Raw genomic sequence first — 23183 nt, 5'->3', positions numbered from 1 at the left:
ACGACTAGGAATACAAGTGAGACTAATGGCTCTGCCATTATGTCTACACTTTCAAAATGATTCCAGATTAAGCTTCCACAAAAGTGGAAATTGATCCAAGATGAACATGTCTTGTGTCAGTCATAAAATGTATATATAATCGCTGTTCATTTAGGTTTATAGTTGAGTATTAAAAATTGAGTCCTTGAGTTCTATTAAGAAGGATGGTACTTTCCCAAAACTTTAATGTTGCCCTTTCATGCCCATGTAAGATTATAATCTGGTTTATCCGGCTCAGTGTTTTAAAGGATCATTCATTAATATTCTCACTATAGAACTTATAGCCTGGGTCATCATTTTTAAATGACTGTAAAATCTGCGTCCGCTGCTACTGGCAGACCGCACACTGCAGCATTGTGGTTACTAAGCGGGACATGGCACCAATTGGAACTTTAGTCTGATGTTCCATCTTCTCTGAATGTGGTTTATATTGTATTTTCCACAACTAATTTCAGAGTGAGGATGTCAAATTCATGTCCAAACTTAAGTTCTAAACTAAGGTCCCAATTAACAACCACAACAGTGAGTGTGCTTTTGGGAGCAAGGAGGCACAGCGGTAATACACCTGATAGCTGGGGCAGGTAAGGGATATGCTATTAGATTAGTCTGATAATAGTGTGTATATGTTCTCTTTATAACAGTGCGCATGTCATAGCTGACAGACGTCATGTTTGTTTTTTTCTGGTTTGTTTTTTTTATGAAATTAGTGTGGAACAAAACAAAAGAATCCTGTTGTAAGGTGTGCATACAACTCATGGATTTTAGTTGTGCTACACTAAGGGGTATATTTACTAAATGTTCTTGAAAGTAAAAGTGGAGATGTTGTCAATAGCAACCAATAAGATTATAGCGATTATATATTTAATATGTTCTAGAACATAGCTAGAATCTGATTGTCTGCTAAGGTTTAATATACCTTTCGGTTTATAATGAGAAAAATCCATGAGTTGTCTGCAAGTCAGTGGAAGAGGTAAAAAGAGAAATCCTGCAGTATGTGTCACACAGATGCAGAGCTTCCGCTTTAAAATGCCAAGTTTTAAAATGTGGATCAAAACTGACATAATGAGGGGAACTTATAGTGAGAGTAATGACTTTTAGTTTATGACTGACTTGTCAGAGAAACCATCAGGTAGTGGTATGAAGAGGAAGCCCTGCATATCATACAGTAGCTAAAGTTATGGACAGGTTCTGATTTTCCTACTCTCCTGATGCTGCATAAAATATATATATATATATATATATATATATATATATATATAGGTTAGATATATGTAGGCATGAGAGATATATAATTTTGCAATCACCAACATGTGCCAGAACTGTATGTATATCTATATCCACACACTTAATATACGCCCCTAGCTCCACATTTCCCCTCCAGCACCACAGGGGTTAACTGTTTGTTGGCAGTGGTCATGTGAGTGCTTAGCCCCGCCCCCCAGCCTCAGGTGATGAGGCGGGATGACGTCACACGGGGTGTGGCTACGCAGTGCGGCTCTGTCTCCCTACCAGACTGAAGCTGAAGCCATCATGTCCGAGAACAATAACAACGGGGAAGAGCCCGCCTTACACGGTGAGTGGGACACGGTCACCGCCCGGTAACCGTATGTATCAAAGTCCGGTGCTTGAGGTGGAAACGAGGAATTGGTGTCCGCTTGGCCTCTGGGCGGGAGAGCTAGGGGCATGGCGTCCGAGACTGACGTTGGTGTGAGCCAATCACTGCAGAGTACATGGCTGGTGGGCGGGGTTTGGGTAAGAGTGTCTAGCTGTGGACCAATCAGTGTCAGGGGCGGGATCTGAGGAGGCTGAGCTGTGGGGAGGCTGTACACAGTATTGTTATTGTGGTATAAGGGTTGATGTATTCAATTAAGCAGGGCCCCATGAACCCATTTACTGTAACATTATATCCTGCTGTATAATGCAGTCTGCATGTAATGATTGTAACATTGCATATATGTATTTATACATGTTTTACCAGAGATGTTCATAACAACAACAGCCTCACAGATATATAAAATCATGGGCAGAGATAGACAACCTGTGTGGAACTAAAGTGGCTCATTGCATACTGGGACTTGTAGTGCCACAACTACCACAAGCCACTGGTTGACTACTTTGCTCTAAGTTTAGGCAAATTCCATAAACAAAATACTAATATTAGAAGAAATTTGCAATTTCAGTGGTAACTTTGCTCAACAAAGTAAGCGGGTTTTGCAGGATTTCAAAACGTGATTCACAATCTCTCAGAGCTTGGTAATTACGCTTATTCATTACACTGGGCTGCATGTAGTATGAAGCAGATATGACGTGTTCATCCTGTTCAAGCCTTCTAGGAATGTAGTTTAATCCCATGCTTGCTGCAGGTGTTATAATGACTACAGTGACTTGGCAAATGCATTGATGATAAATATTTTGGCACATTGCTACATAAGGAAAGTCAAATTTCTGCTCCGTGACATTGCATTGGTATAACATCCATGTATAGACAAATACAGCAGAATAGTCCATAATAGTAAGGCAATTATTTCAAATATGTATATTGGGTATCTACATTTGAATGGCATTTAAGTTTATAGATGCATTGAAAAATAAGTATTATATGGTAAAGTAAATGCTCTATGTCCTGACCTGTGATGTTACATTCTGTTAAAATCTGCTATAAGATTAATTTAGGTCTTGGATCTGGACTGGATGTACAAACACTTATATATTCACATGTGTTCTAGTGCCAACCTTTTTATTTATGAAATGTCCTGTGTGAATTGTGGGGGAGAGGGTAGGCCGTGTTCACAGAAATTAAATTTGTAGTATTATATGTGTGCAAATATAGAATCCCAGAAGAAATATGCTGCTGTCTTTTTATGTATTCAGCTTATATCTCGAATATGCATAAAATGCCGTGAGGCACAGGGTACATCATCCTCATTAATGTCACTACTTCCTAGTGGCCATTAAATAGCACGTGTAGGTGACTGTTCCTCAGTAACTCGGTGCCATGAAAAATGTGGACTTGTGCTGATTGGCTAAATTACTTTTCACATGATGGAAAGTTAAAGCTCATTTTTTAAATTACACAAAATATTTAATCAATGCATAATGATATACTTCAATTAAAGCGCTAAATATATAGCCTTTTTGTGTCCATAAAAAGCATTCACACAGAGCCACCTTAAAGCACACCTGTCAGCTACACACTTAATACCCATTTACACTTAATACCCAGTTTACATTTACTGTGTGTTACAGTCCTATAGCTTCTTCTAATCTCACATGTTTCCATGTCTGCATGAAGATAGACATCTTCTGGTGAAAAAGCGACTTCTCCTGCAATAACAAGAACATGTTCAGTGGTACTGAGAATCATGGCACTGTAGAAAGCCTGCAAGTTTTTTTTATTACATTTTGCTTTGAATGATCACAGGAGATCGATGTCACCGATTTATCGGCACACAGGACAGCCCACACCAACATCGGACTTAAATAGTGTCTAGGAACAGGAAGTATTAGAAAGTGAGGCAGGGGCACCTATTAAAATCACTTCTCAAGAATGTTGAGTGTGTCAATACCTGTACATTGCAATTAGACTTATAGTTGGGATTTACTATTAGTGGATAGATATTTCAGAATTGCTTGGCAGGTCCACTATAATGTGCTATACAAACAGTAACAGATTATCACTTTATTAACTTTTCCTGTGGATATTTCCTCTGGCTCAGTTAATTATAAATATATAGATAGATATTTTGTAGCCATTGCTTCATACTGTAAATATTTGAATCCTTTACCTGACAATCTTGCCTGTGATTCTTTATTTGTACAACTGAAGATACAAAGGACCTCATTTCTAGAACACATTGGATGCTTTGGGCAAAGTGCACCTGCTCCATAAAATTAGTAATACTCAGTAGTTTGTAAGGAACACCCTCCTATTGGCCCGTGCAAACATCACCTTCTCCGATAGCACCTCGTTCTTGCTCTGTAAAGTATTCACTTTGGGAGAATCTAGGCGCACTACCAAAGTTTTACCATTTGTTGCTGTGTCTCTGCTGTTTTACCCTTTGTCTGTGAGGCTCATAATAGACTATCACATTAAGAACCAGACTGTAGCTTGTGACCATACATAAGATACATGTATATATTTATACATACCTGGCACCGTATGACTATAGCCCAGAAATCCTGTCAAGCACAGTATAGTTGAATTCTGTATAGAAATATTTCCCATGGTGTAACTATACCCATAGCTGTCCATGTGACTTCAATGCGGCCTGGCCAACATGTTAGCAGTGGGACAGGGGCGTGGTCAACCCCCCCCCACCAAATGGTGCTGCCGATTACATATCTCCCTTCCCAGCAATATTCCCACGCGTGGGACAAACATATCCCCAGATGGGAGAGAGCACTAAAATTAGGACAATTGGGATTCTCTTTGCCTTAAAGTAGAAAGTTAATATGGCTTCATACTATATTTATTCAGACACTTACATGATTTGGAAAATGAGGACACAAACCCTATAAATATATAATTCAGACTAATGTGTGAGATTGTTTGTAATGCAATTAGTAGTCAGTCCTATTGGATACTGATGGAGCTTTCATTGTAGTGGGTATGACTTTATGAGGGTGATTAAAGGGCCCTATCAGACCTTTCTAGTTCTGTCTCTGGGGATTGTAGTTGGCATAGCAGTGCAGTATGATTGGGGCTGAGAATGTCGTTGATGCTCCAGGCAAGGGTTACCTATGTCTACAAATTCTATCCATTGTGTCCCTCACTGGTTAGTCTGTAATCCTGCGTCTTCAGTAAAAAGTTCACTCAGATCCTCTGTTGTGAGCGACAATGGCCACTTCCTGTGCACAAACAGTGCAGCATCTGACTCTGGTAAGGTGCAGAGAGGATAATTGGAGTTGCTGGGGTGAATGTCCCTGAGATGCCAGTGTGTGCGTGCTGGTCTGCACGATGTAGGAGCTGTATCTTGTACAGTTCACACCCTGAGGATTCTGCAGGCAGCTCTCGCTCCCCCCCCTCCTTTTTCTTCTATTCATTCAGAGCAAGGGGATGGCTGTCTGGGAGTAAGTCAGGACAGAGATTTAGAGGGGAAAGCAGGGCAGATTATGTAGAAATGGCTTCTGGGTAGATTGAATTCAAGGAATTACAGAGCGGAGACCCCAGGCTGGGCCCTGTTGCAGTAACATCCTGATGGAGGCCGTTAAACAGGTTTGCAACATAAAATATGTGCATTATTTTATATAAATTCAATTAATAGACAAGTGGTTTTATTATAATTAGAATGATGCACTATAATTGTAATTGTGCAGTTAGTCACTTGCTGCTGGCATGAATATAAAGAACAATATTCCGGGTCTGCAATGTGCTAAAATAACAATAGTGATGTCAAAGAGCATAAACATTACAGAAGGATCAACCAATATATTTCTGAAGGGTTTAGACAGGTGCTAGCTAAATGAAAGCCCTGGTACCAGTGTATAATGTACCTCAATACCTACTCATGTACTGCTGAATAGTGTTGTATAATCATACATCAGTTGAGAATGTACATATGCCACTTGGAATTTCTTTTGAAAACATAGATTTATATGGCTTTAATTATTCATCATTCTACTATCATTGCATTTCCCACATCCAGATTTATGTTCTAGTTTTTGAATTGTCTGTGAATAAGCTACATAAAATAGAAAATACACTAACTGCAACGGATTTGGACATTGAATTGAACTTGAAACTAGAGAGGCCAGAAAGGGGCATCATGTGAATATACTGGAGTTGTACCTATCCAGTCATGCACAGTCTTCCCCGGCTCATTCATATTATTCTTGGGGTTGGAATGACACTCTTTCCAAGATTTTGAGTCAATGGTGGTCAAATGCAGTAATCTGGTTTTATGCCATAAAGTGGCCCTACCCTTTTAATTTCAGTTTCCTAAGTAATATTTGTTGCCTATGGGATACTTCAGAAATGTGTGATCCATTGATTACATTTCCCATAGGGTTTGTTCAGACCATGACTATAATTCCACATCTGACATACATCTGCTATGTAAAATCTTATTCCCTGGTAAAGCCAAGTAAGTAGTCTCCCATTTTACTTTGGCCCCTGGGAGCTTTGTTTTACTGACAACCCAAAGCATGTGACCACTGTCATATTAGCCAGTGGTCTGTGTGCAAGGCGTGATAAGGGTCCTTGGATAGCTCAAATATACACAGAATGTGTACGGTAAATAAAATGGCATTCAACAAAAATATTTAGATGTGTAGCAAAAAAATTATTTATTTAAAAATTATTATTGCAGTACCGTGTTAGCCCGAAAAATCTATGTGATGTTAAACACACAAATATTTCAATCACTATATTAGTTTCTATTACTGAGAAAATAGATGTTACTGTGATGGAAGGATGAGCGTCTGTGTGTGCTATATAAACATATCACAGAAAATAAGCCCATTGCAGTAAACTAAAGCAGTTCATAAAAAAGAGCAGCCTCCACCCCTCCCAAAAAATAAAACAACCCCCACCCCTCCCAATAAAGCAGCAGCTTTGTAAGTAATGTACATCATTTTACAGGTGCAGTATAAGAGTATATCTATATATTACAATATTAAAGAGTGGCGTCTTCTATTCAGCATGTCCTTCCAGATAGGAGGAGCATTGTACAAGTGACATTACAAAAGGGGATCTAGTCACTCATGTACTGAGATCACGTTATATACCAGGTCATCACATAGAAACATATCTGGAAGGATTGCACACCGATCAGTTACAGCAGCAACACCTGCAGGTATACCCGAGGGTAAGAGATCATTTCTCCAAAATATATTACATTGCTCAAAGGTACAAATCTGCACTAAAAGTATAGCATCCGATAGTAGGTAAGTAGCTGGCAAGTGCAAGCTGGACCAAGAGCACTAATTTATTGTATATTGATCCGTATCTGTGCTTTCTCAAACTTGCACATGTTGCTAAAGTTTACAGTGATAACTCTTTAACCTGTCTCCCTTCATGTAACAAGTGCATCCTATACTTGTTTCCACTGAGGCACTTACATTCTACAGGAAAGGACATCAGAAATGCATACATACAAATGCGATAAAAGCAGGAAGAATGAGGCACATGAAATAAATAATGTACTGGTGGCGCTTTATTCTTATGGCTTAGTTGTATGTCAGGAGAAAAATGAAAATATTAAAGGGGGCAGCCCAAAAGTGATAGTAGGTGGGATATTTGTAGTTAGTTTAAAAAAAAAAAACCCCACTTTCCCTGGTATGAGCGTTTCTATCTCACACCACAATCCTGCATTTTCTGTGGGGATCACTTCTCAGAGCTGAAAGGGGATGTACATTAATATATTCACATTACTGACTGGCATTTGCTAAAAAACACTTTGTAGCTTCATAAATGACCCTCACTTCTCTTAGAAGCATCCTGGAAATAAACACATTAAATACAGATGTGTATAAAAAATACACACATATATTATAAAATAAATAGTAATCTTCTATTTACATAGTGCTCTTAAATATTCTGCCTTATAATAGTAGTTGTTTCAGCTATACATCTTCTGGCTGGTATCCCATAATTCCACAGTTCATGCCATATGTCACATAACTTTCAGTCTGACCTGTCAGTGGAGGGTTAAACCATTTGCATAGTGTCATGTGTTGGAACATTAAAACAAAGGTTGGCTCATATCTGATGTAATAATTGCCAGTTTGTTTGTGATGCTCATTCCATTATGTACCACTCATCCACGTGGAGTTGTGCTGTGGGCATGTACTAAACGTGTCGCAGGATCAAGCCGTTAAGCAGAAGCTACTGTGAAGTTTTGTTCCTGGGCTTACAAAAAGATCTCAAGTGTCACATAATCCGTGTGCTGTCAGTTGTGTGTTTATCTGTAGCCCAGGCTGGTCCTTGCCTGTCTGCTTTGTATGATTAGATCCAGCAAACAGTCTTTCGTTTCATTCTGGCTAACGAGTGCAGCCTGCTTCTTCAAACAGGTTCCTGGGTAGAGCTGCAAATGAACAGCAACGGGAACAACGTAGACAACAATCGGAACGGGGGCCTGGAACATGTGCCATCTTCCTCCTCAATCCACAATGGCGACATGGAGAAAATCCTGTTGGACGCACAGCATGAGTCCGAACAAAGCAGTTCCCGTAGCAGCTCACAGTGCGACAGGTCAGTGCTCCCAGAGTGAGTCTGTAGGGACACAACCCATTAGAGGGACATGCGCCATTGTCCTGCAAAGTGTTGGTGTGTCCAGAGTGACGGTTATACTGGCACAATATGATGGCATTAGTATAACTTCCCTTACACCCCTCTGTTGCACCTTATTCTTTGCTTTCAATCACTTTTTCTCTTCAAATATTTTGTTAAATGTCCCAAACTCATTTCCATTGCTAGTCTACATTTTATCTTCTTGTGGCAAACATGCCACTGTGCCCCACTTGCTATTGGTGCCTATGAGTAAATGCCCTGGATATGGTTAGCGGCCAGTCCGTGCTGGAAGTTATAGCTTATTTATGAGTGGCAGATGTGATATCTTGTGAATTTTGTGTGATGTTATAGTGTTACTATGTCTCCGTTTAGTTTGGAAGTTGATGTGTCAGTATATTGACAAATCTGCTAGGATGTTTGGGCATCTATATAGCGACAGTTCTGTTTGGATGACAATATTATGACTGTTCTGCTAGGAAATTGGGGTGTCTATATAGTCGGAGTATTTGGGGTGTGTGGTTATAGTGACCATTCTGCTTGAATATTTACATTGTGACACTTGTATTACAGTACTGGAGTGTCTATACAGTGGCGGGTCTGGTGGAATATCAGGGCAGCTGCACAGTGGGATGTTTCTGTAGGGATGTTTGGGAAGTTTATGTTCTGTCTCTTTAATGACAGTTATGGGTCTAATCTGTACCTAGTCCCAAGAGCTTACCTGCCCGTCTCTATATAGGAGAATAGGGGAAACATGTCTACACAACGGCCATCTGATGCAAGGGATAGGTGATTTGGATTCTAATGTGTACTATGGTCTCACACTACAACAAATAAATAACATTATATAAATACATATATAATATGTTTTCCTTTTCTCCTATTACTGTTGGTGTATATATTCCTTCCATATATCCCCGTCTACTGTTTCTTATTTCCCTTCCCCTAAGCTGGTAGAGTATGTCATGGGTTAATCTGCCTTTTGTTGCTTTGCCATGCAGCCCTGCACCTGAAGAAGGACAGATCACCTTTGATGTGGAGATGCACACGAGTAAAGACAGCTTCCAGGTACGGATCTACAGAAATCCCCTTTTAGGATATGCTCACAGATGTCACTGAGAAGCTAATTCTAGGACTTGTCATTGTCAGCAGTCTCCTAAATAGTAATACTGTGGAGACCTCTGAGGGTCTTATATGTACTTGTGATCTGCTACAGGTACATGCTGCACCAGTCTTCTGTCATTTTATTAATGTAGCAGAACAGTTCGAGTTCATCCTGGAGAATATTGAAGTGGGTGGAGTGTGTCTAACTAGACACGTGACGTTGCAGTTCCTTAACTATCTGCCCCTGTGGAGTTTAAGGGTTTGAATCTGTAGGTTAGTGTACTTCCCAGGATGGTACCCCCGCTCTAGGGTTGGTCAGAGGGAAGACCCTTCCTCAGATAGTTACAGATGTCTTTCTGTCCACTGTATCTCTGGGTCTGTTACAGTTTAAGGGTTTTTTTGTACTGATTTTTAAAACGGGCCTTACATGAGTTTTTAATGCATTTAGAAGACATGTAAACTGGTATGACATTAGTAACCATTGTTTATAGTGTTACTGTATACTCTGGTGTTTTGTTTGCATTGTGGTAACGTTATTTGGAATGCTTTTAGTTCTGTTTTTGGCACTTATTATAATTATATCAGTTAGCGTACAGTTAAGACGTATTATGGCTGAGAGGTCAAATGCAAAGAGATCTTTACTACATGGTATTTATAAATAGAATTTCACCACTCAGAGATGGTTATAAATATTATAAGCTTATTTAAGCAATTAAAAATAATTACTACACTTTGTCTGTAGATTGTATTTAACGGTTTGGATTAGTGATTAATTGTTACTACTTATACTTTTTAAATATGACTTCACCAAACAGATATTTCACTGTCAGTCCTGCACATTGCCTGATATCTTGTATACGATCAGATCACCATCCAAATATGCCAATGTCATTACTGTGCACGTTTTGGACTAGTGAAAGTGACCTGGCCTGTGTGTGTGTGTGTGTGTGTGTGTGTGTGTGTGTGTTTTATCGCAGTGTGGCCTCTGAGAGCAGTACATTCCTTTGTATACCAATTGCAATCTGACATGGATAGGCCACAAGCCATGTCAGTTGGGGGGGCGATGGGGTTATGCATGCACCATATCACTCAGTATATTAGAAAATATATATATATACATACACCCACCATGTCTTAATATTTTGGTATCCACATATGTACTTCTTTGGTGTGCAGTGAAGTAAAAGAACAAAAGGCTGTAAATGTACCACGTCGCAGCTTATGCCACACAGCGATCCTTATATGGTCTGGCCATAACTATTGACAAGTTTTAGAAGTAGATGTAATAATTAGACTTCAAGCAGGTGATTCAAATTCACTTTGGAACTGAACTCGCCTGAGGTGAGTAACAGGTGTCTGCAATATAGAAATCACTCATTGATAGAGCATAAATAGAGAAAAGGACTCATTCTCCTGTTTACTGTCGCTGTGTGTACTGCAATGAGTATGGAGAAAACAGAATTGTCTGGTGTGTCAGACAGAAGATTGTAGTCAAACACTCAAGGTTACCAATCAATCTCCATAAACCTTGATGTTCCTGTTTCCACCGTACGTAATGTGATTAGGAAGTTTAAGGCCCATGGCACTGTAACCAACCTCCCTGGAAAGAGAGAACTTGATTGCAGCGCAGGATTGTTCACATGGTGGATAAAGCACCACAATCACCTGCCAGATAGATCCAAGCTGACCTTCAGACACCAGGTATGATGGCTTCAACTCGCACCTTCCGTCACCAACTCGATGAAAGGGGGATACATGGCAGTGAGTTCATTCCTTTCTCATAGACCACCCGTGGAGAGATGGGAAAACAGCAGTTGGAAGAAGGCACCTTCTAATCTGGGAGTGTACGGGAGCAGTCTGCACAAGAAGAATAGACCACACTGCTAGTAGGGAGGTGCAGGGAGCTCATCCATGGCTATAGGAAGCGATAGATTGCAGTTATTTTGACCACAGGCCGTGCTACCAAATATTAAGTCTAGGGTGTCAGTAATTTTTTCAGTGCCATTTATTTTCAATACTGATTTTAAAGGATATACAGTAATAAATTAAAGATTCTGTAATATGAACAGAAAAAATTGTGGCGAAGAAATACTGTTGTACGTTTCATCTTATGGAGGAGTTATTTGAAAAAGTGCAACATTTTTGTTCAGGACAGTGTGGGTATGTGTAAATAAATATATATATAATATATATTACACACACTATATGGACAAAGGTATTTGTCCACACCTGTTAATTATTGAACTGAGGTGTTTCAATCATACCCGTTGCCAGAGGTGTATAAATCAAGCACCTGCCATGCAGTCTCCATTTGCAAACATTTGTGATACAAAATGGGTCGTTCTGAAGAGCTCAGTGACTACAAGCGTGGTACTGTGATAGGATGGCACCTTTGTAATAAGACGGTTCATGAAATTTTATCCCTGTTGGATATTCCACAGTCAACTGTAAGTGATATTATTAGAAAGTGGAAGCATTTAGGAACAACAGCAACTCAGCCACGAAGGAGATGACCATGTAAAATCACAGAACGGGTTCAATGACTGCTAAGGTGCAGGGTGCGTAAAAGTCGCCAACGCTCTACTGATTCCATAGCTGAAGAGTTCCGAACTTCCACTGGCATTAATGTAAGCACAAAAATTGTGCAGCGGGACCTTAATGGAATGGGTTTCCATGGCCGAGCAGCTGCATGCAAGCCTCACATGACCAAGACCAATGCCAAGCATCGGATGGAGTGGTGTAAAGCACACTGGACTGTGGAGCAGTGGAAACGGAATTATGTTGAGTGACGAATCCTGCCTTGACTGCAGTATGCCAACTTTGAAGTTTGGTGGAGGAGGGATAATGATATGGGGCTGTTTTTCAGGGTTTGGGCTAGGCCCTTTATCTCTAGTGAAGGGCAATCTTAATGCTTCAGCATACCAAGTCATTTTGGACAATGCTATGCTTCCAACTTTGTGACAACAATTTGGGGAAGACCCTTTTCTATTCCAACATGGCTGTGCCCCAGTGCACAAAGCAAGGATTACAAAGACATGATTTGGTGAGTTCGTTGTGGAAGAACTTGACTGGCCCGCACATAGCCCTGACCTCAGCCCCATCGAACACCTCTGGGATGAACTGAAACGGAGATTGCGAGCCAGGCCTTCTCGTTCAACATCAGTACCTGACCTCATAAATGCTCACAGCAGGGTTGTCCAACCCGCGGGCCGCATGCGGCCCAGCATGCTTGTAAATGTGGCCCAGCAGGAGTTTTGGTTGTGGCAAGGGGGCAGCGCTGTTAATGAAAAAAAAAGATCAAGAAAATACTTACCTTGTGGTCACGCGGTCCCTCCCTGGTCTCCTCCTCCGTGCGGCGCTCGCAGTGAATGTCGGGCGTGACGTCATCACGTCCGACATCCATTGCGGAGCACAGCACATAGGAGTCACCCGCGCGAACTATCAGCAGCAGTGAAACGGAAAAAACAAGAGAAGATCATCAGAGAACAAGCCGATTAAAAAGTAAGTTCAGGGGTTTTTTTTTATTATTATTATTATTATTATTTCAAGGGACGCTGACCAGTGCATAAACTCACCTGGTCCTGGAGCATCACGAACCTTATCTTCCTGTCTTAATGACTGCTGTATTGAAGCCCTTCATAAAATGTTGTAACAATATCACTTGATGTTTGACAGCAGCCATTAGCATGTCATTGAAGCACTGAGCAACAACAAGGAGCATTAGCAATGTTTTCTATGGTTTTTTTGGATGATCAGCTATCATTGGTGCTAGTGTATTTTATGTGTGGCCCAAAACATCTTTTCGCCTTCCAATGTGGCCCAGGGAAGCTAAAAGGTTGGACACCCCTGCTCTACAGAATGAATGGGCACAAATTCCCACAGAAACACTCCAACATCTTGTAAAAAGCCTTCCAAGGAACGTGGAAGCTGTTATCGCTGCAAAAGGGGGACCAACTCCATATTAAAATATATGTATTTGAATACAATGTCACTACAGCTACTGTTGATGTTATAGTCAAGCGTCCGAATACTTTTGATCATATAGTGTGTAGTTATTAGTGACATAAAAATCATAATATATATATATATATATATATATATATATATAGATAGATATATAGATATAATGTCCCTGTCATTACTATACATAAGTTGTACGTAGGACGTTGCTGATCAGATATGTCACTGTCATTACTACACATAAGTTGTACGTAGGACGTTACTGATAAGATATGTCCCTGTCATTACTACAGCTCAACATAGGATGTTACGCCTGAGAGATGTCATTTTTATTGCTACTGTTAAGGACTTAGGACTTCATTGAACATATTATTTCTTTGTTTTAAACATGTCAGTCTGATTATATCAGACCAGTTGCTGAGTCAGAATGAGCATAAGCGCCATATTGCGGTAATGTGCAGTATATAAAGTTGTTTTCTGTGTCTAAGCACTTCTTGGGCAACTTCCAAATACTGAAAACTGTGTTTAACTTGTAAAATTCAATAGAGTCACTGAGACAATAGTAAAAAATTTTAATTAAATGGGTGACTCCAAATTTAGTGACTAAGTAAGTCCGGATACTGACGTCTTTATGGACCAGAAGAACCTGCTTAGTGACGCTCACCCTCAGGCTCCCAGCATCTAAAGTCTGTGCACTGACGTCAGGGTGTGTTGTGCTGAATGACAGGCTGGAATGAGTTCTAATGAAGCCACCCACCAACATATCTTCCCAATCTGAATTTTTCTGACTGAATGGGTTAATGTGTTTAAAGTAAGAATGTTTATGCAGTCCTTAATAGCCTTATATCCTGCTGTGTTACCTTTAATGCCTAATATGTTTTCCAGTGTACAATGCTGTCATTATGAGTCGTGTGACACAAGTGGGCAGAGCCTGTGTGCTGAGTATGTACAGATGATATGAGCGCAACAAAACATTTCTGCTTTTTGTTTTTTAAAACACATTTAAAAGCTCCCGGACTTAGACTTATTGGGCCTGATTCATCAAGCTACTCATACTGTGCGCAATGGGCGTTTGTTAAAAAACACATAAATCCTCTCTGCATGTTTAAGAAATCATCAAAGAATAGATCTGAATAAATGTGCTCTGATGAATTCGGTTGTAGGTCTGCTGTGCTCTGCTACACAAGACACACCAGGATACGTCCAATACTTATGTGGATTAAAAATATGCAAAACAATTCACAGAAAAAATATATATTTATTTTCTTTCCATGAAATACGTTATTAGGATGTTGTTAATGTCTACTGAGCATAAAATACATTTCTACAGTTGCTCCTGATTGCAAACACACGTTATAGCATGCATACCAGACTGTCATCACTAGCAATCAGGACTTAGACTAGCCCTGTAGCTTGAGCAAGAGATACGGCAGAAAAACAAGTAACTTTGTGGTGCCCAGTGCACACCAGGGTTTGGCATGGCCTTACTGTACATTGACTGCAGCAAAACGCTTCTTCCTCGCCCTGTTCACTCCCCCGAAAATGTAGGTTGTAGTAAGTGTCCTTTGGGCTCGAAGACGGAGCGGACAGGACTGTATTTACTGGCATATGTCCCGGTTCTGGGTATGCTCAGAGTGAATTTGCGTACGATACACTCAAAATCTGCAGATACGTGTCTGATGAATCGGCCCCATTATGTTTAAACTAGTGACGAGGAGGTTTGGACACTAGGACGCTGGCTGGCAAGTCCTATACCAGTGCATACAGTTTGTACAACTACACACGGGCACTAATTTTGCTGTCAATGACATGCAGATCTTAGTTAGTGTCCACAATGTCATGTTATTCTGCCCTGAGAGATTTGTCATGTTCTTATATAATCGAGACTGGTTTTATTTCAGACAACTCATCCAGGACTACATGAAAACAGGCCCACCGTAGATCTAATACATATCTCTAGGCTGCAGTGTTGCATCTGGTCAGTTGTTGACAGAATTTAATCACAACTATACTTTTTTTCTTTTCAGTCTGAAGAGGAAGACGGAGTTGTAGAGAAGGAAGAGGAAGCGTTGAAGAAAAGTGCAGACTGGGTATCTGACTGGTCGAGTAGACCCGAAAATATCCCCCCAAAGTAAGATGTTTGTTCACATGTCTGCTATTCTCACTAGAGATCATTGGGTAATGACTTTAGCTCCTCTACCAGGTTATATTTTGCATATCAGTGTAGTCTCTGAAGCCTCCAGAACCCATTGGAATAGTACTGTGCCACATATCTACTGTAAGGTCACACTACTCTAGCGTTATTTGGTGTAACAAATATAGCTGTTGTGCAGATTGTGACTGTTGTATGAACAGCTGCAGTCACTTTTTTATGGTAGTCCTTTTGCAGTGACACCCCCTCTCTTTTGGTCTTTCTTTATCCTCAGGGAGTTTCATTTCCGCCACCCCAAGCGATCTGTGTCTTTGAGTATGAGGAAGACCGGCGCTATGAAGAAAGGAGGCATTTTCTCTGCAGAGTTCCTGAAGGTTTTCATCCCTTCTCTTTTCATCTCCCATGTTCTGGCCCTGGGGCTGGGGTAAGTTTGGTTGCTTGACCACCAAAACCAACTGGAGTTCTGGATTTACCTACTTCACAAGTGTTGGACGGTCTAGTGTAGACATCATCAGTAACGGATAATTTGAGATTCCTTTACATTATCATTGATGTATACCGATGTACATTAGACATCAATTGCATAATTCAGCGGTTCCCAAAGTGTGCGCCGCGGCTCCCAGGGGTGCCGCGGGCCAGCCATAGAAAAAGCAGACAACACATAAACTTACCAATCCGCGTGGTGCCGGGACCCAGCATCCTCTTCTCTCACGCAGCTTGTCAGTGACAAGCTGCTGCGTGAGAGAGGAGGATGCTGGGTCCCGGTGCCGCGAGGATTGGTAAGTTTGTGTTTGTTTTTTCTATGGCTGGCGTGGGGCAGAGTGAGAGGGAGCGTGAGAGAGGGCAGAGGAGGGGGACATTGTGACAGAGGAGGGGCACAGCGTGAGAGAGGGCAGAGGAGGGGCACAGCGTGAGAAAGGGCAGAGGAGGGGCACAGCGTGATAGAGGAGGGGATAGCGTGACAGAGGAGGGGGACAGCGTGACAGAGGGCAGAGAAGGGGGACAGCGTGTCAGAGGGCAGAGGAGAGGGACAGCGTGAGAGAGGGCAGAGGAGGGGGACAGCATGGCAGAGGAGGAGAACAGCGTGAGAGAGGGCAGAGGAGGGGGACAGCGTAAGAGAGTGCAGAGGAAGGGGACAGCGTGAGAGAGCACAGGAGGGGGACAGCGTGAGAGAGGGCAGAGGAGGGGGACAGCATGGCAGAGGATGGGCACAGCTCCCAGGGGTGCCGCGGGCCAGCCATAGAAAAAGCAGACAACACATAAACTTACCAATCCGCGTGGTGCCGGGACCCAGCATCCTCTTCTCTCACGCAGCTTGTCAGTGACAAGCTGCTGCGTGAGAGAGGAGGATGCTGGGTCCCGGCGCCGCGAGGATTGGTAAGTTTGTGTTTGTTTTTTCTATGGCTGGCGTGGGGCAGAGGAGGGGGACATTGTGACAGAGGAGGGGCACAGCGTGAGAGAGGGCAGAGGAGGGGCACAGCGTGAGAGAGGGCAGAGGAGGGGCACAGCGTGAGAAAGGGCAGAGGAGGGGCACAGCGTAAGAGAGAGCACAGGAGGGGGACAGCGTGAGAGAGGGCAGAGGAGGGGGACAGCATGACAGAGGAGGGGCACAGCGTGAGAGAGGAGGGGACAGCATGACAGAGGAGGGGGACAGCGTGACAGAGGGCAGAGGAGGGGGACAGCGTGTCAGAGGGCAGAGGAGAGGGACAGCGTGAGAGAGGGCAGAGGAGGGGGACAGCATGGCAGAGGAGGGGCACAGCGTGAGAGAGGGCAGAGGAGGGGGACAGCGTAAGAGAGAGCAGAGGAAGGGGACAGCGTGAGAGAGAGCACAGGAGGGGGACAGCGTGAGAGAGCACAGGAGGGGGACAGCATGGCAGAGGAGGGGAACAGCGTGACAGAGGGCAGAGGAGGGGGACAGCGTGAGAGAGGGCAGAGGAGGGGCACAGCGTGAGAGAGAAGGGGACAGCGTGACAGAGGAGGGGAACAGCGTGGCAGAGGAGGGGGACAGCGTGACAGAGGGCAGAGGAGAGGGACAGCGTGAGAGAGAGCAAAGAGAGGGGGCAGCCTGTCTGGATGCAGAGGGGGCATTTTTGCATACAACTAAATAAGTATTTCTGTCCTAACCTAAATACTTATTAAATTTTTTTGACCTAACTACTTCTAAAACAGGACTGCTCAGTAATTATTTTGGAGGGGTGCCTTGAAAAAATTATGGCGACTCGAAGGGTGCCGCGAACTGCAAAAGTTTCGGAATCACTGGCATAATTTATTCTCTTACGACCTCTAGTGGTAAATTAAAGGTACTGATGTTTCATCAGTTTTTCCCTTTATAGATGTTTCCCAAATTATGCAACCATTAAGTTCTGTTAGTTGCCACATCATCCATCTTTTACAATATTTTATAAAAAAATTAATCCACTTTACTTCTAGTTTACCACCACAAAAGTGGAAAACTGGAGATAAAAGTAATAGTATTTGTATAGACTACAGTATGGAATTTGTTTACATCAATTTTAAAAACAATTTATCTTCAATTTTTCCTTCCTCTATTTTTGCTTATATCATTTATTTTCTCTTTTATTCTCTTTCCATTGTTTGCCCAGTTATAATTCATTCACTTTGTACACTGTTTGATTTGTTGTACCGTAAAGTGGTACTATTGTGAAAGACATGTGGTGGTGTGTTGTACAGTAAGACGGTACTATTGTGAAAGACATGCAGTGGTGTGTTGTACAGTAAGGCGGTACTATTGTGAATAAGACATGTGGTTGTGTGTTGTACAGTAAGGCGGTACTATTGTGAATAAGACATGTGGTGGTGTGTTGTACAGTAAGGCGGTACTATTGTGAATAAGACATGTGGTGGTGTGTTGTACAGTAAGGTGGTACTATTGTGAAAGACATGCAGTGGTGTGTTGTACAGTAAGGCGGTACTATTGTGAATAAGACATGTGGTTGTGTGTTGTACAGTAAGGCGGTACTATTGTGAATAAGACATGTGGTGGTGTGTTGCACAGTAAGACGGTACTATTGTGAATAAGACATGCGGTGGTGTGTTGCACAGTAAGATGGTACTATTGTGAATAAGACATGCGGTGGTGTGTTGCACAGTAAGGTGGTACTATTGTGAATAAGACATGCGGTGGTGTGTTGTACAGTAAGGCGGTACTATTGTGAATAAGACATGTGGTGGTGTGTTGTACAGTAAGGTGGTACTATTGTGAATAAGACATGCGGTGGTGTGTTGCACAGTAAGACGGTACTATTGTGAATAAGACATGCGGTGGTGTGTTGCACAGTAAGATGGTACTATTGTGAATAAGACATGTGGTGGTGTGTTGTACAGTAAGGTGGTACTATTGTGAATAAGACATGCGGTGGTGTGTTGTACAGTAAGGTGGTACTATTGTGAATAAGACATGTGGTGGTGTGTTGTACAGTAAGGTGGTACTATTGTGAATAAGACATGCGGTGGTGTGTTGTACAGTAAGGTGGTACTATTGTGAATAAGACATGTGGTGGTGTGTTGTACAGTAAGGCGGTACTATTGTGAATAAGACATGTGGTGGTGTGTTGTACAGTAAGACGGTACTATTGTGAATAAGACATGTGGTGGTGTGTTGCACAGTAAGATGGTACTATTGTGAATAAGACATGCGGTGGTGTGTTGCACAGTAAGGTGGTACTATTGTGAATAAGACATGCGGTGGTGTGTTGTACAGTAAGGCGGTACTATTGTGAATAAGACATGCGGTGGTGTGTTGCACAGTAAGACGGTACTATTGTGAATAAGACATGCGGTGGTGTGTTGCACAGTAAGATGGTACTATTGTGAATAAGACATGTGGTGGTGTGTTGTACAGTAAGGTGGTACTATTGTGAATAAGACATGCGGTGGTGTGTTGTACAGTAAGGTGGTACTATTGTGAATAAGACATGTGGTGGTGTGTTGTACAGTAAGGTGGTACTATTGTGAATAAGACATGCGGTGGTGTGTTGTACAGTAAGACGGTACTATTGTGAATAAGACATGTGGTGGTGTGTTGTACAGTAAGATGGTACTATTGTGAATAAGACATGCGGTGGTGTGTTGCACAGTAAGACGGTACTATTGTGAATAAGACATGCGGTGGTGTGTTGCACAGTAAGATGGTACTATTGTGAATAAGACATGTGGTGGTGTGTTGTACAGTAAGGTGGTACTATTGTGAATAAGACATGCGGTGGTGTGTTGTACAGTAAGGTGGTACTATTGTGAATAAGACATGTGGTGGTGTGTTGTACAGTAAGGTGGTACTATTGTGAATAAGACATGCGGTGGTGTGTTGTACAGTAAGACGGTACTATTGTGAATAAGACATGTGGTGGTGTGTTGTACAGTAAGGTGGTACTATTGTGAATAAGACATGCAGTGGTGTGTTGTACAGTAAGACGGTACTATTGTGAATAAGACATGTGGTGGTGTGTTGTACAGTAAGACGGTACTATTGTGAATAAGACATGTGGTGGTGTGTTGCACAGTAAGATGGTACTATTGTGAATAAGACATGCGGTGGTGTGTTGCACAGTAAGGTGGTACTATTGTGAATAAGACATGCGGTGGTGTGTTGTACAGTAAGGCGGTACTATTGTGAATAAGACATGCGGTGGTGTGTTGCACAGTAAGACGGTACTATTGTGAATAAGACATGCGGTGGTGTGTTGCACAGTAAGATGGTACTATTGTGAATAAGACATGTGGTGGTGTGTTGTACAGTAAGGTGGTACTATTGTGAATAAGACATGCGGTGGTGTGTTGTACAGTAAGGTGGTACTATTGTGAATAAGACATGTGGTGGTGTGTTGTACAGTAAGGTGGTACTATTGTGAATAAGACATGCGGTGGTGTGTTGTACAGTAAGGCGGTACTATTGTGAATAAGACATGTGGTGGTGTGTTGTACAGTAAGATGGTACTATTGTGAATAAGACATGCGGTGGTGTGTTGCACAGTAAGATGGTACTATTGTGAATAAGACATGTGGTGGTGTGTTGTACAGTAAGGTGGTACTATTGTGAATAAGACATGCGGTGGTGTGTTGTACAGTAAGGTGGTACTATTGTGAATAAGACATGTGGTGGTGTGTTGTACAGTAAGGTGGTACTATTGTGAATAAGACATGTGGTGGTGTGTTGTACAGTAAGGTGGTACTATTGTGAATAAGACATGTGGTGGTGTGTTGTACAGTAAGATGGTACTATTGTGAATAAGACATGTGGTGGTGTGTTGTACAGTAAGACGGTACTATTGTGAATAAGACATGTGGTGGTGTGTTGTACAGTAAGACGGTACTATTGTGAATAAGACATGCGGTGGTGTGTTGTACAGTAAGACGGTACTATTGTGAATAAGACATGTGGTGGTGTGTTGTACAGTAAGACGGTACTATTGTGAATAAGACATGTGGTGGTGTGTTGTACAGTAAGACGGTACTATTGTGAATAAGACATGTGGTGGTGTGTTGTACAGTAAGATGGTACTATTGTGAATAAGACATGCGGTGGTGTGTTGTACAGTAAGACGGTACTATTGTGAATAAGACATGTGGTGGTGTGTTGTACAGTAAGACGGTACTATTGTGAATAAGACATGTGGTGTTGGTGTAACAATAACTGTACGTACAGTATGGAGCTATGTAATTCCACTTCTCTTTATATAACTGCTGCAAGTTGGACAATGGGGAAACTATGGAAATTTTCAAGTAAAGTCAGATTAAGTAACCCTGGGGGTATCTGTATGTACTTTGTTGGGTATCCGTTAATTTTTTTGTAAAACACATTTCCAGGCAGGAATAAATTCACATGTTTCAAATTGTCACGGTCTATTTTATGTGACAGCCTTTTAAAGTGATAATAATACCATAGTATATAAGGCTGGGTACACACTACATGGTTTTCAGCCGATTATCGGGCCAGTCAAACGATACACAACCGTTCGGCCCGATATCACGTTAGTTTGTGCGTTGAATTGATGAATGATTATCTTTCCTAAGCACATCGTTTCATTTCGTTTGATTTTTAAACTGAACTAAAAATATCGTTCAATGATGGAACAATGTTGTACCAATCCTGCAGTGTGTATGCACTCAGGACCGGCAGTGTCCATAGATCTCTATGGAGTGTGCAGAGTCACCATCTTTTCAGCAGATGGTTATGACAGTTGTGGAGCACAGATCTGAAGGTAAACCCTGTAAAACGTGTATAGTGTGTACACATGTATCGACATGCTGATCGGGACTTTTTTTTTTTTCAGTTGTTGGTAATCATTAAGGATATCGCATCGGAGACATTTTGTGTAGTGTATACCCAGTCTAAGAGCTGATCTGTATTTTTGACAATGTTATATAAGAATGCAGGCTCTCGTTTCTTAGCACACAGAGATACCCTATCCTAGACTTATTGTTTCTTGCGTTCTGTGCAGAATAGCCTTTAATTGTATATTGAGACATAAATAAGGGTCTGGATGTGATAATCTCCATCTACTCCAGGTGGTAAGCAGGTGAATACCTTTCAATACTCTTTTGAATTAAACACTTACTCATGTTTGACTGACAATACATGAGAACATTCTATGGTGAGGTTTAACAGACATATGAATTGTAACATTCTATTTATTCCTTATTAATGTATTGCCTGATATATTTCTGTCATTCCAGCATTTACATTGGGAAAAGATTGACCCTCCCATCAGCCAGTTCCTATTGATGGAGCATGATCTGGAGTTGAACCCGTGACCCTGTGAAGGTGTGTTCCTGTCACATTTGTGCATTTGAACTTTGCACCATGTTAAGCATGATTCAAAGCACCCTCTTCCCTTCACCCATCTTTCAAACCTGGAAGCCCTTACTAGCCGTTCGTGGGTTCAAAGCACTAATCCCCAACGTGAGAAACCTTACTCACCAAGCGGAGAACAACACATCTCTTGATACTTCACTTCAGATCCAGAAGCACAGCTTGTCCTGGGAGTGTCTGACTGAGGCCATTGTCTGGCGGCGTCCAGCAACGTTCTCACTCTCTTTGTCTGGCTGGGGCCAGCAGTGCTCTCACTATGGACAACCATTGTTAGCAATGAAAAAACACCAGGGCAGGGAACCTGTGCAAACAACAATAGCTCCAACTCAATGACCCTGAAGCCTTCTGGAGAGAGACCCCAAAGATACCTCAGTCAACCGAATAGTTGTCCTAACGTGCAGCTCTACTCAGAGAAGCAAAGCAGCCTGTGGCTGATACAAGGTCTAGCATACAAGATACAGTACAGGAGCCGCTGTGACTTATATTTGGATAGCAAGATTGTATTCCATAAATGCAGGGGGATTTGGGAATTCTCTTTCCTTGTTCCATCTCAGGATTGCCACAGAATAGTTTCTAAGATGGGAATTTAAAAGGCTTGATATTAAAAAATGTGTTTTGTAGGAAAACCGTTTTAGGAAGGTTGAATCAGAATAATAGCCCACAGATATAATATGTTTTCTATACACTTTAATATAGGTAAAAAAAAAAGAAGAACCTTGTGTGAAATGTACTGATCATGAACATCTCATGTCTAATAGAAGCACTTCTCTCTCTGGGTTTAATACAGAGCTAGTATAGTGCTCAGACACTGCCCTCTATGGGCCTGATTCATTAAGGAGCGCAAATGTCCATACGTGCCATGTTTTGTGTAC

General features: G+C 41.8%; 1 protein-coding gene across 2 annotated transcripts; it reads left to right on the top strand.

Moving 5' to 3' along the window:
- The first annotated feature begins 1484 nt into the window (after positions 1 to 1484).
- BNIP3L (BCL2 interacting protein 3 like) lies at positions 1485 to 22937 on the top strand. 2 transcript variants are annotated; one of them, XM_075207182.1, is made up of 7 exons: positions 1566 to 1612; positions 6620 to 6845; positions 8050 to 8230; positions 9268 to 9334; positions 15358 to 15461; positions 15757 to 15906; positions 22176 to 22937. In XM_075207182.1, the coding sequence occupies exons 3-7, from the start codon at positions 8070 to 8072 to the stop codon at positions 22222 to 22224; spliced, it is 531 nt and encodes a 176-aa protein (XP_075063283.1). In that variant the 5' UTR covers positions 1566 to 1612; positions 6620 to 6845; positions 8050 to 8069; the 3' UTR covers positions 22225 to 22937. The 2 variants fall into 2 exon arrangements, with proteins under 2 accessions (XP_075063282.1, XP_075063283.1); XM_075207181.1 differs by lacking the exon at positions 6620 to 6845 and having other exon boundaries at positions 1485 to 1612.
- The last annotated feature ends 246 nt before the right edge of the window (positions 22938 to 23183 follow it).

Source organism: Mixophyes fleayi, chromosome 4 (genome assembly GCF_038048845.1).
Source record: "Mixophyes fleayi isolate aMixFle1 chromosome 4, aMixFle1.hap1, whole genome shotgun sequence".
Taxonomy (NCBI): domain Eukaryota; kingdom Metazoa; phylum Chordata; class Amphibia; order Anura; family Limnodynastidae; genus Mixophyes; species Mixophyes fleayi.
This window is presented reverse-complemented; position numbering and strand designations above follow the sequence as displayed.

What these genes read in the sequence shown, in the direction of transcription:
- BNIP3L (XM_075207181.1), top strand. Translation starts at nt 1,501, where the DNA reads ATGACGTCACACGGGGTGTGGCTACGCAGTGCGGCTCTGTCTCCCTAC. An exon ending in CCCGAAAATATCCCCCCAAA is followed by an intron (nt 15,462 to 15,756) that starts GTAAGATGTTTG and finishes CTTTATCCTCAG; the next exon opens with GGAGTTTCATTTCCGCCACC. An exon ending in GTTCTGGCCCTGGGGCTGGG is followed by an intron (nt 15,907 to 22,175) that starts GTAAGTTTGGTT and finishes CTGTCATTCCAG; the next exon opens with CATTTACATTGGGAAAAGAT.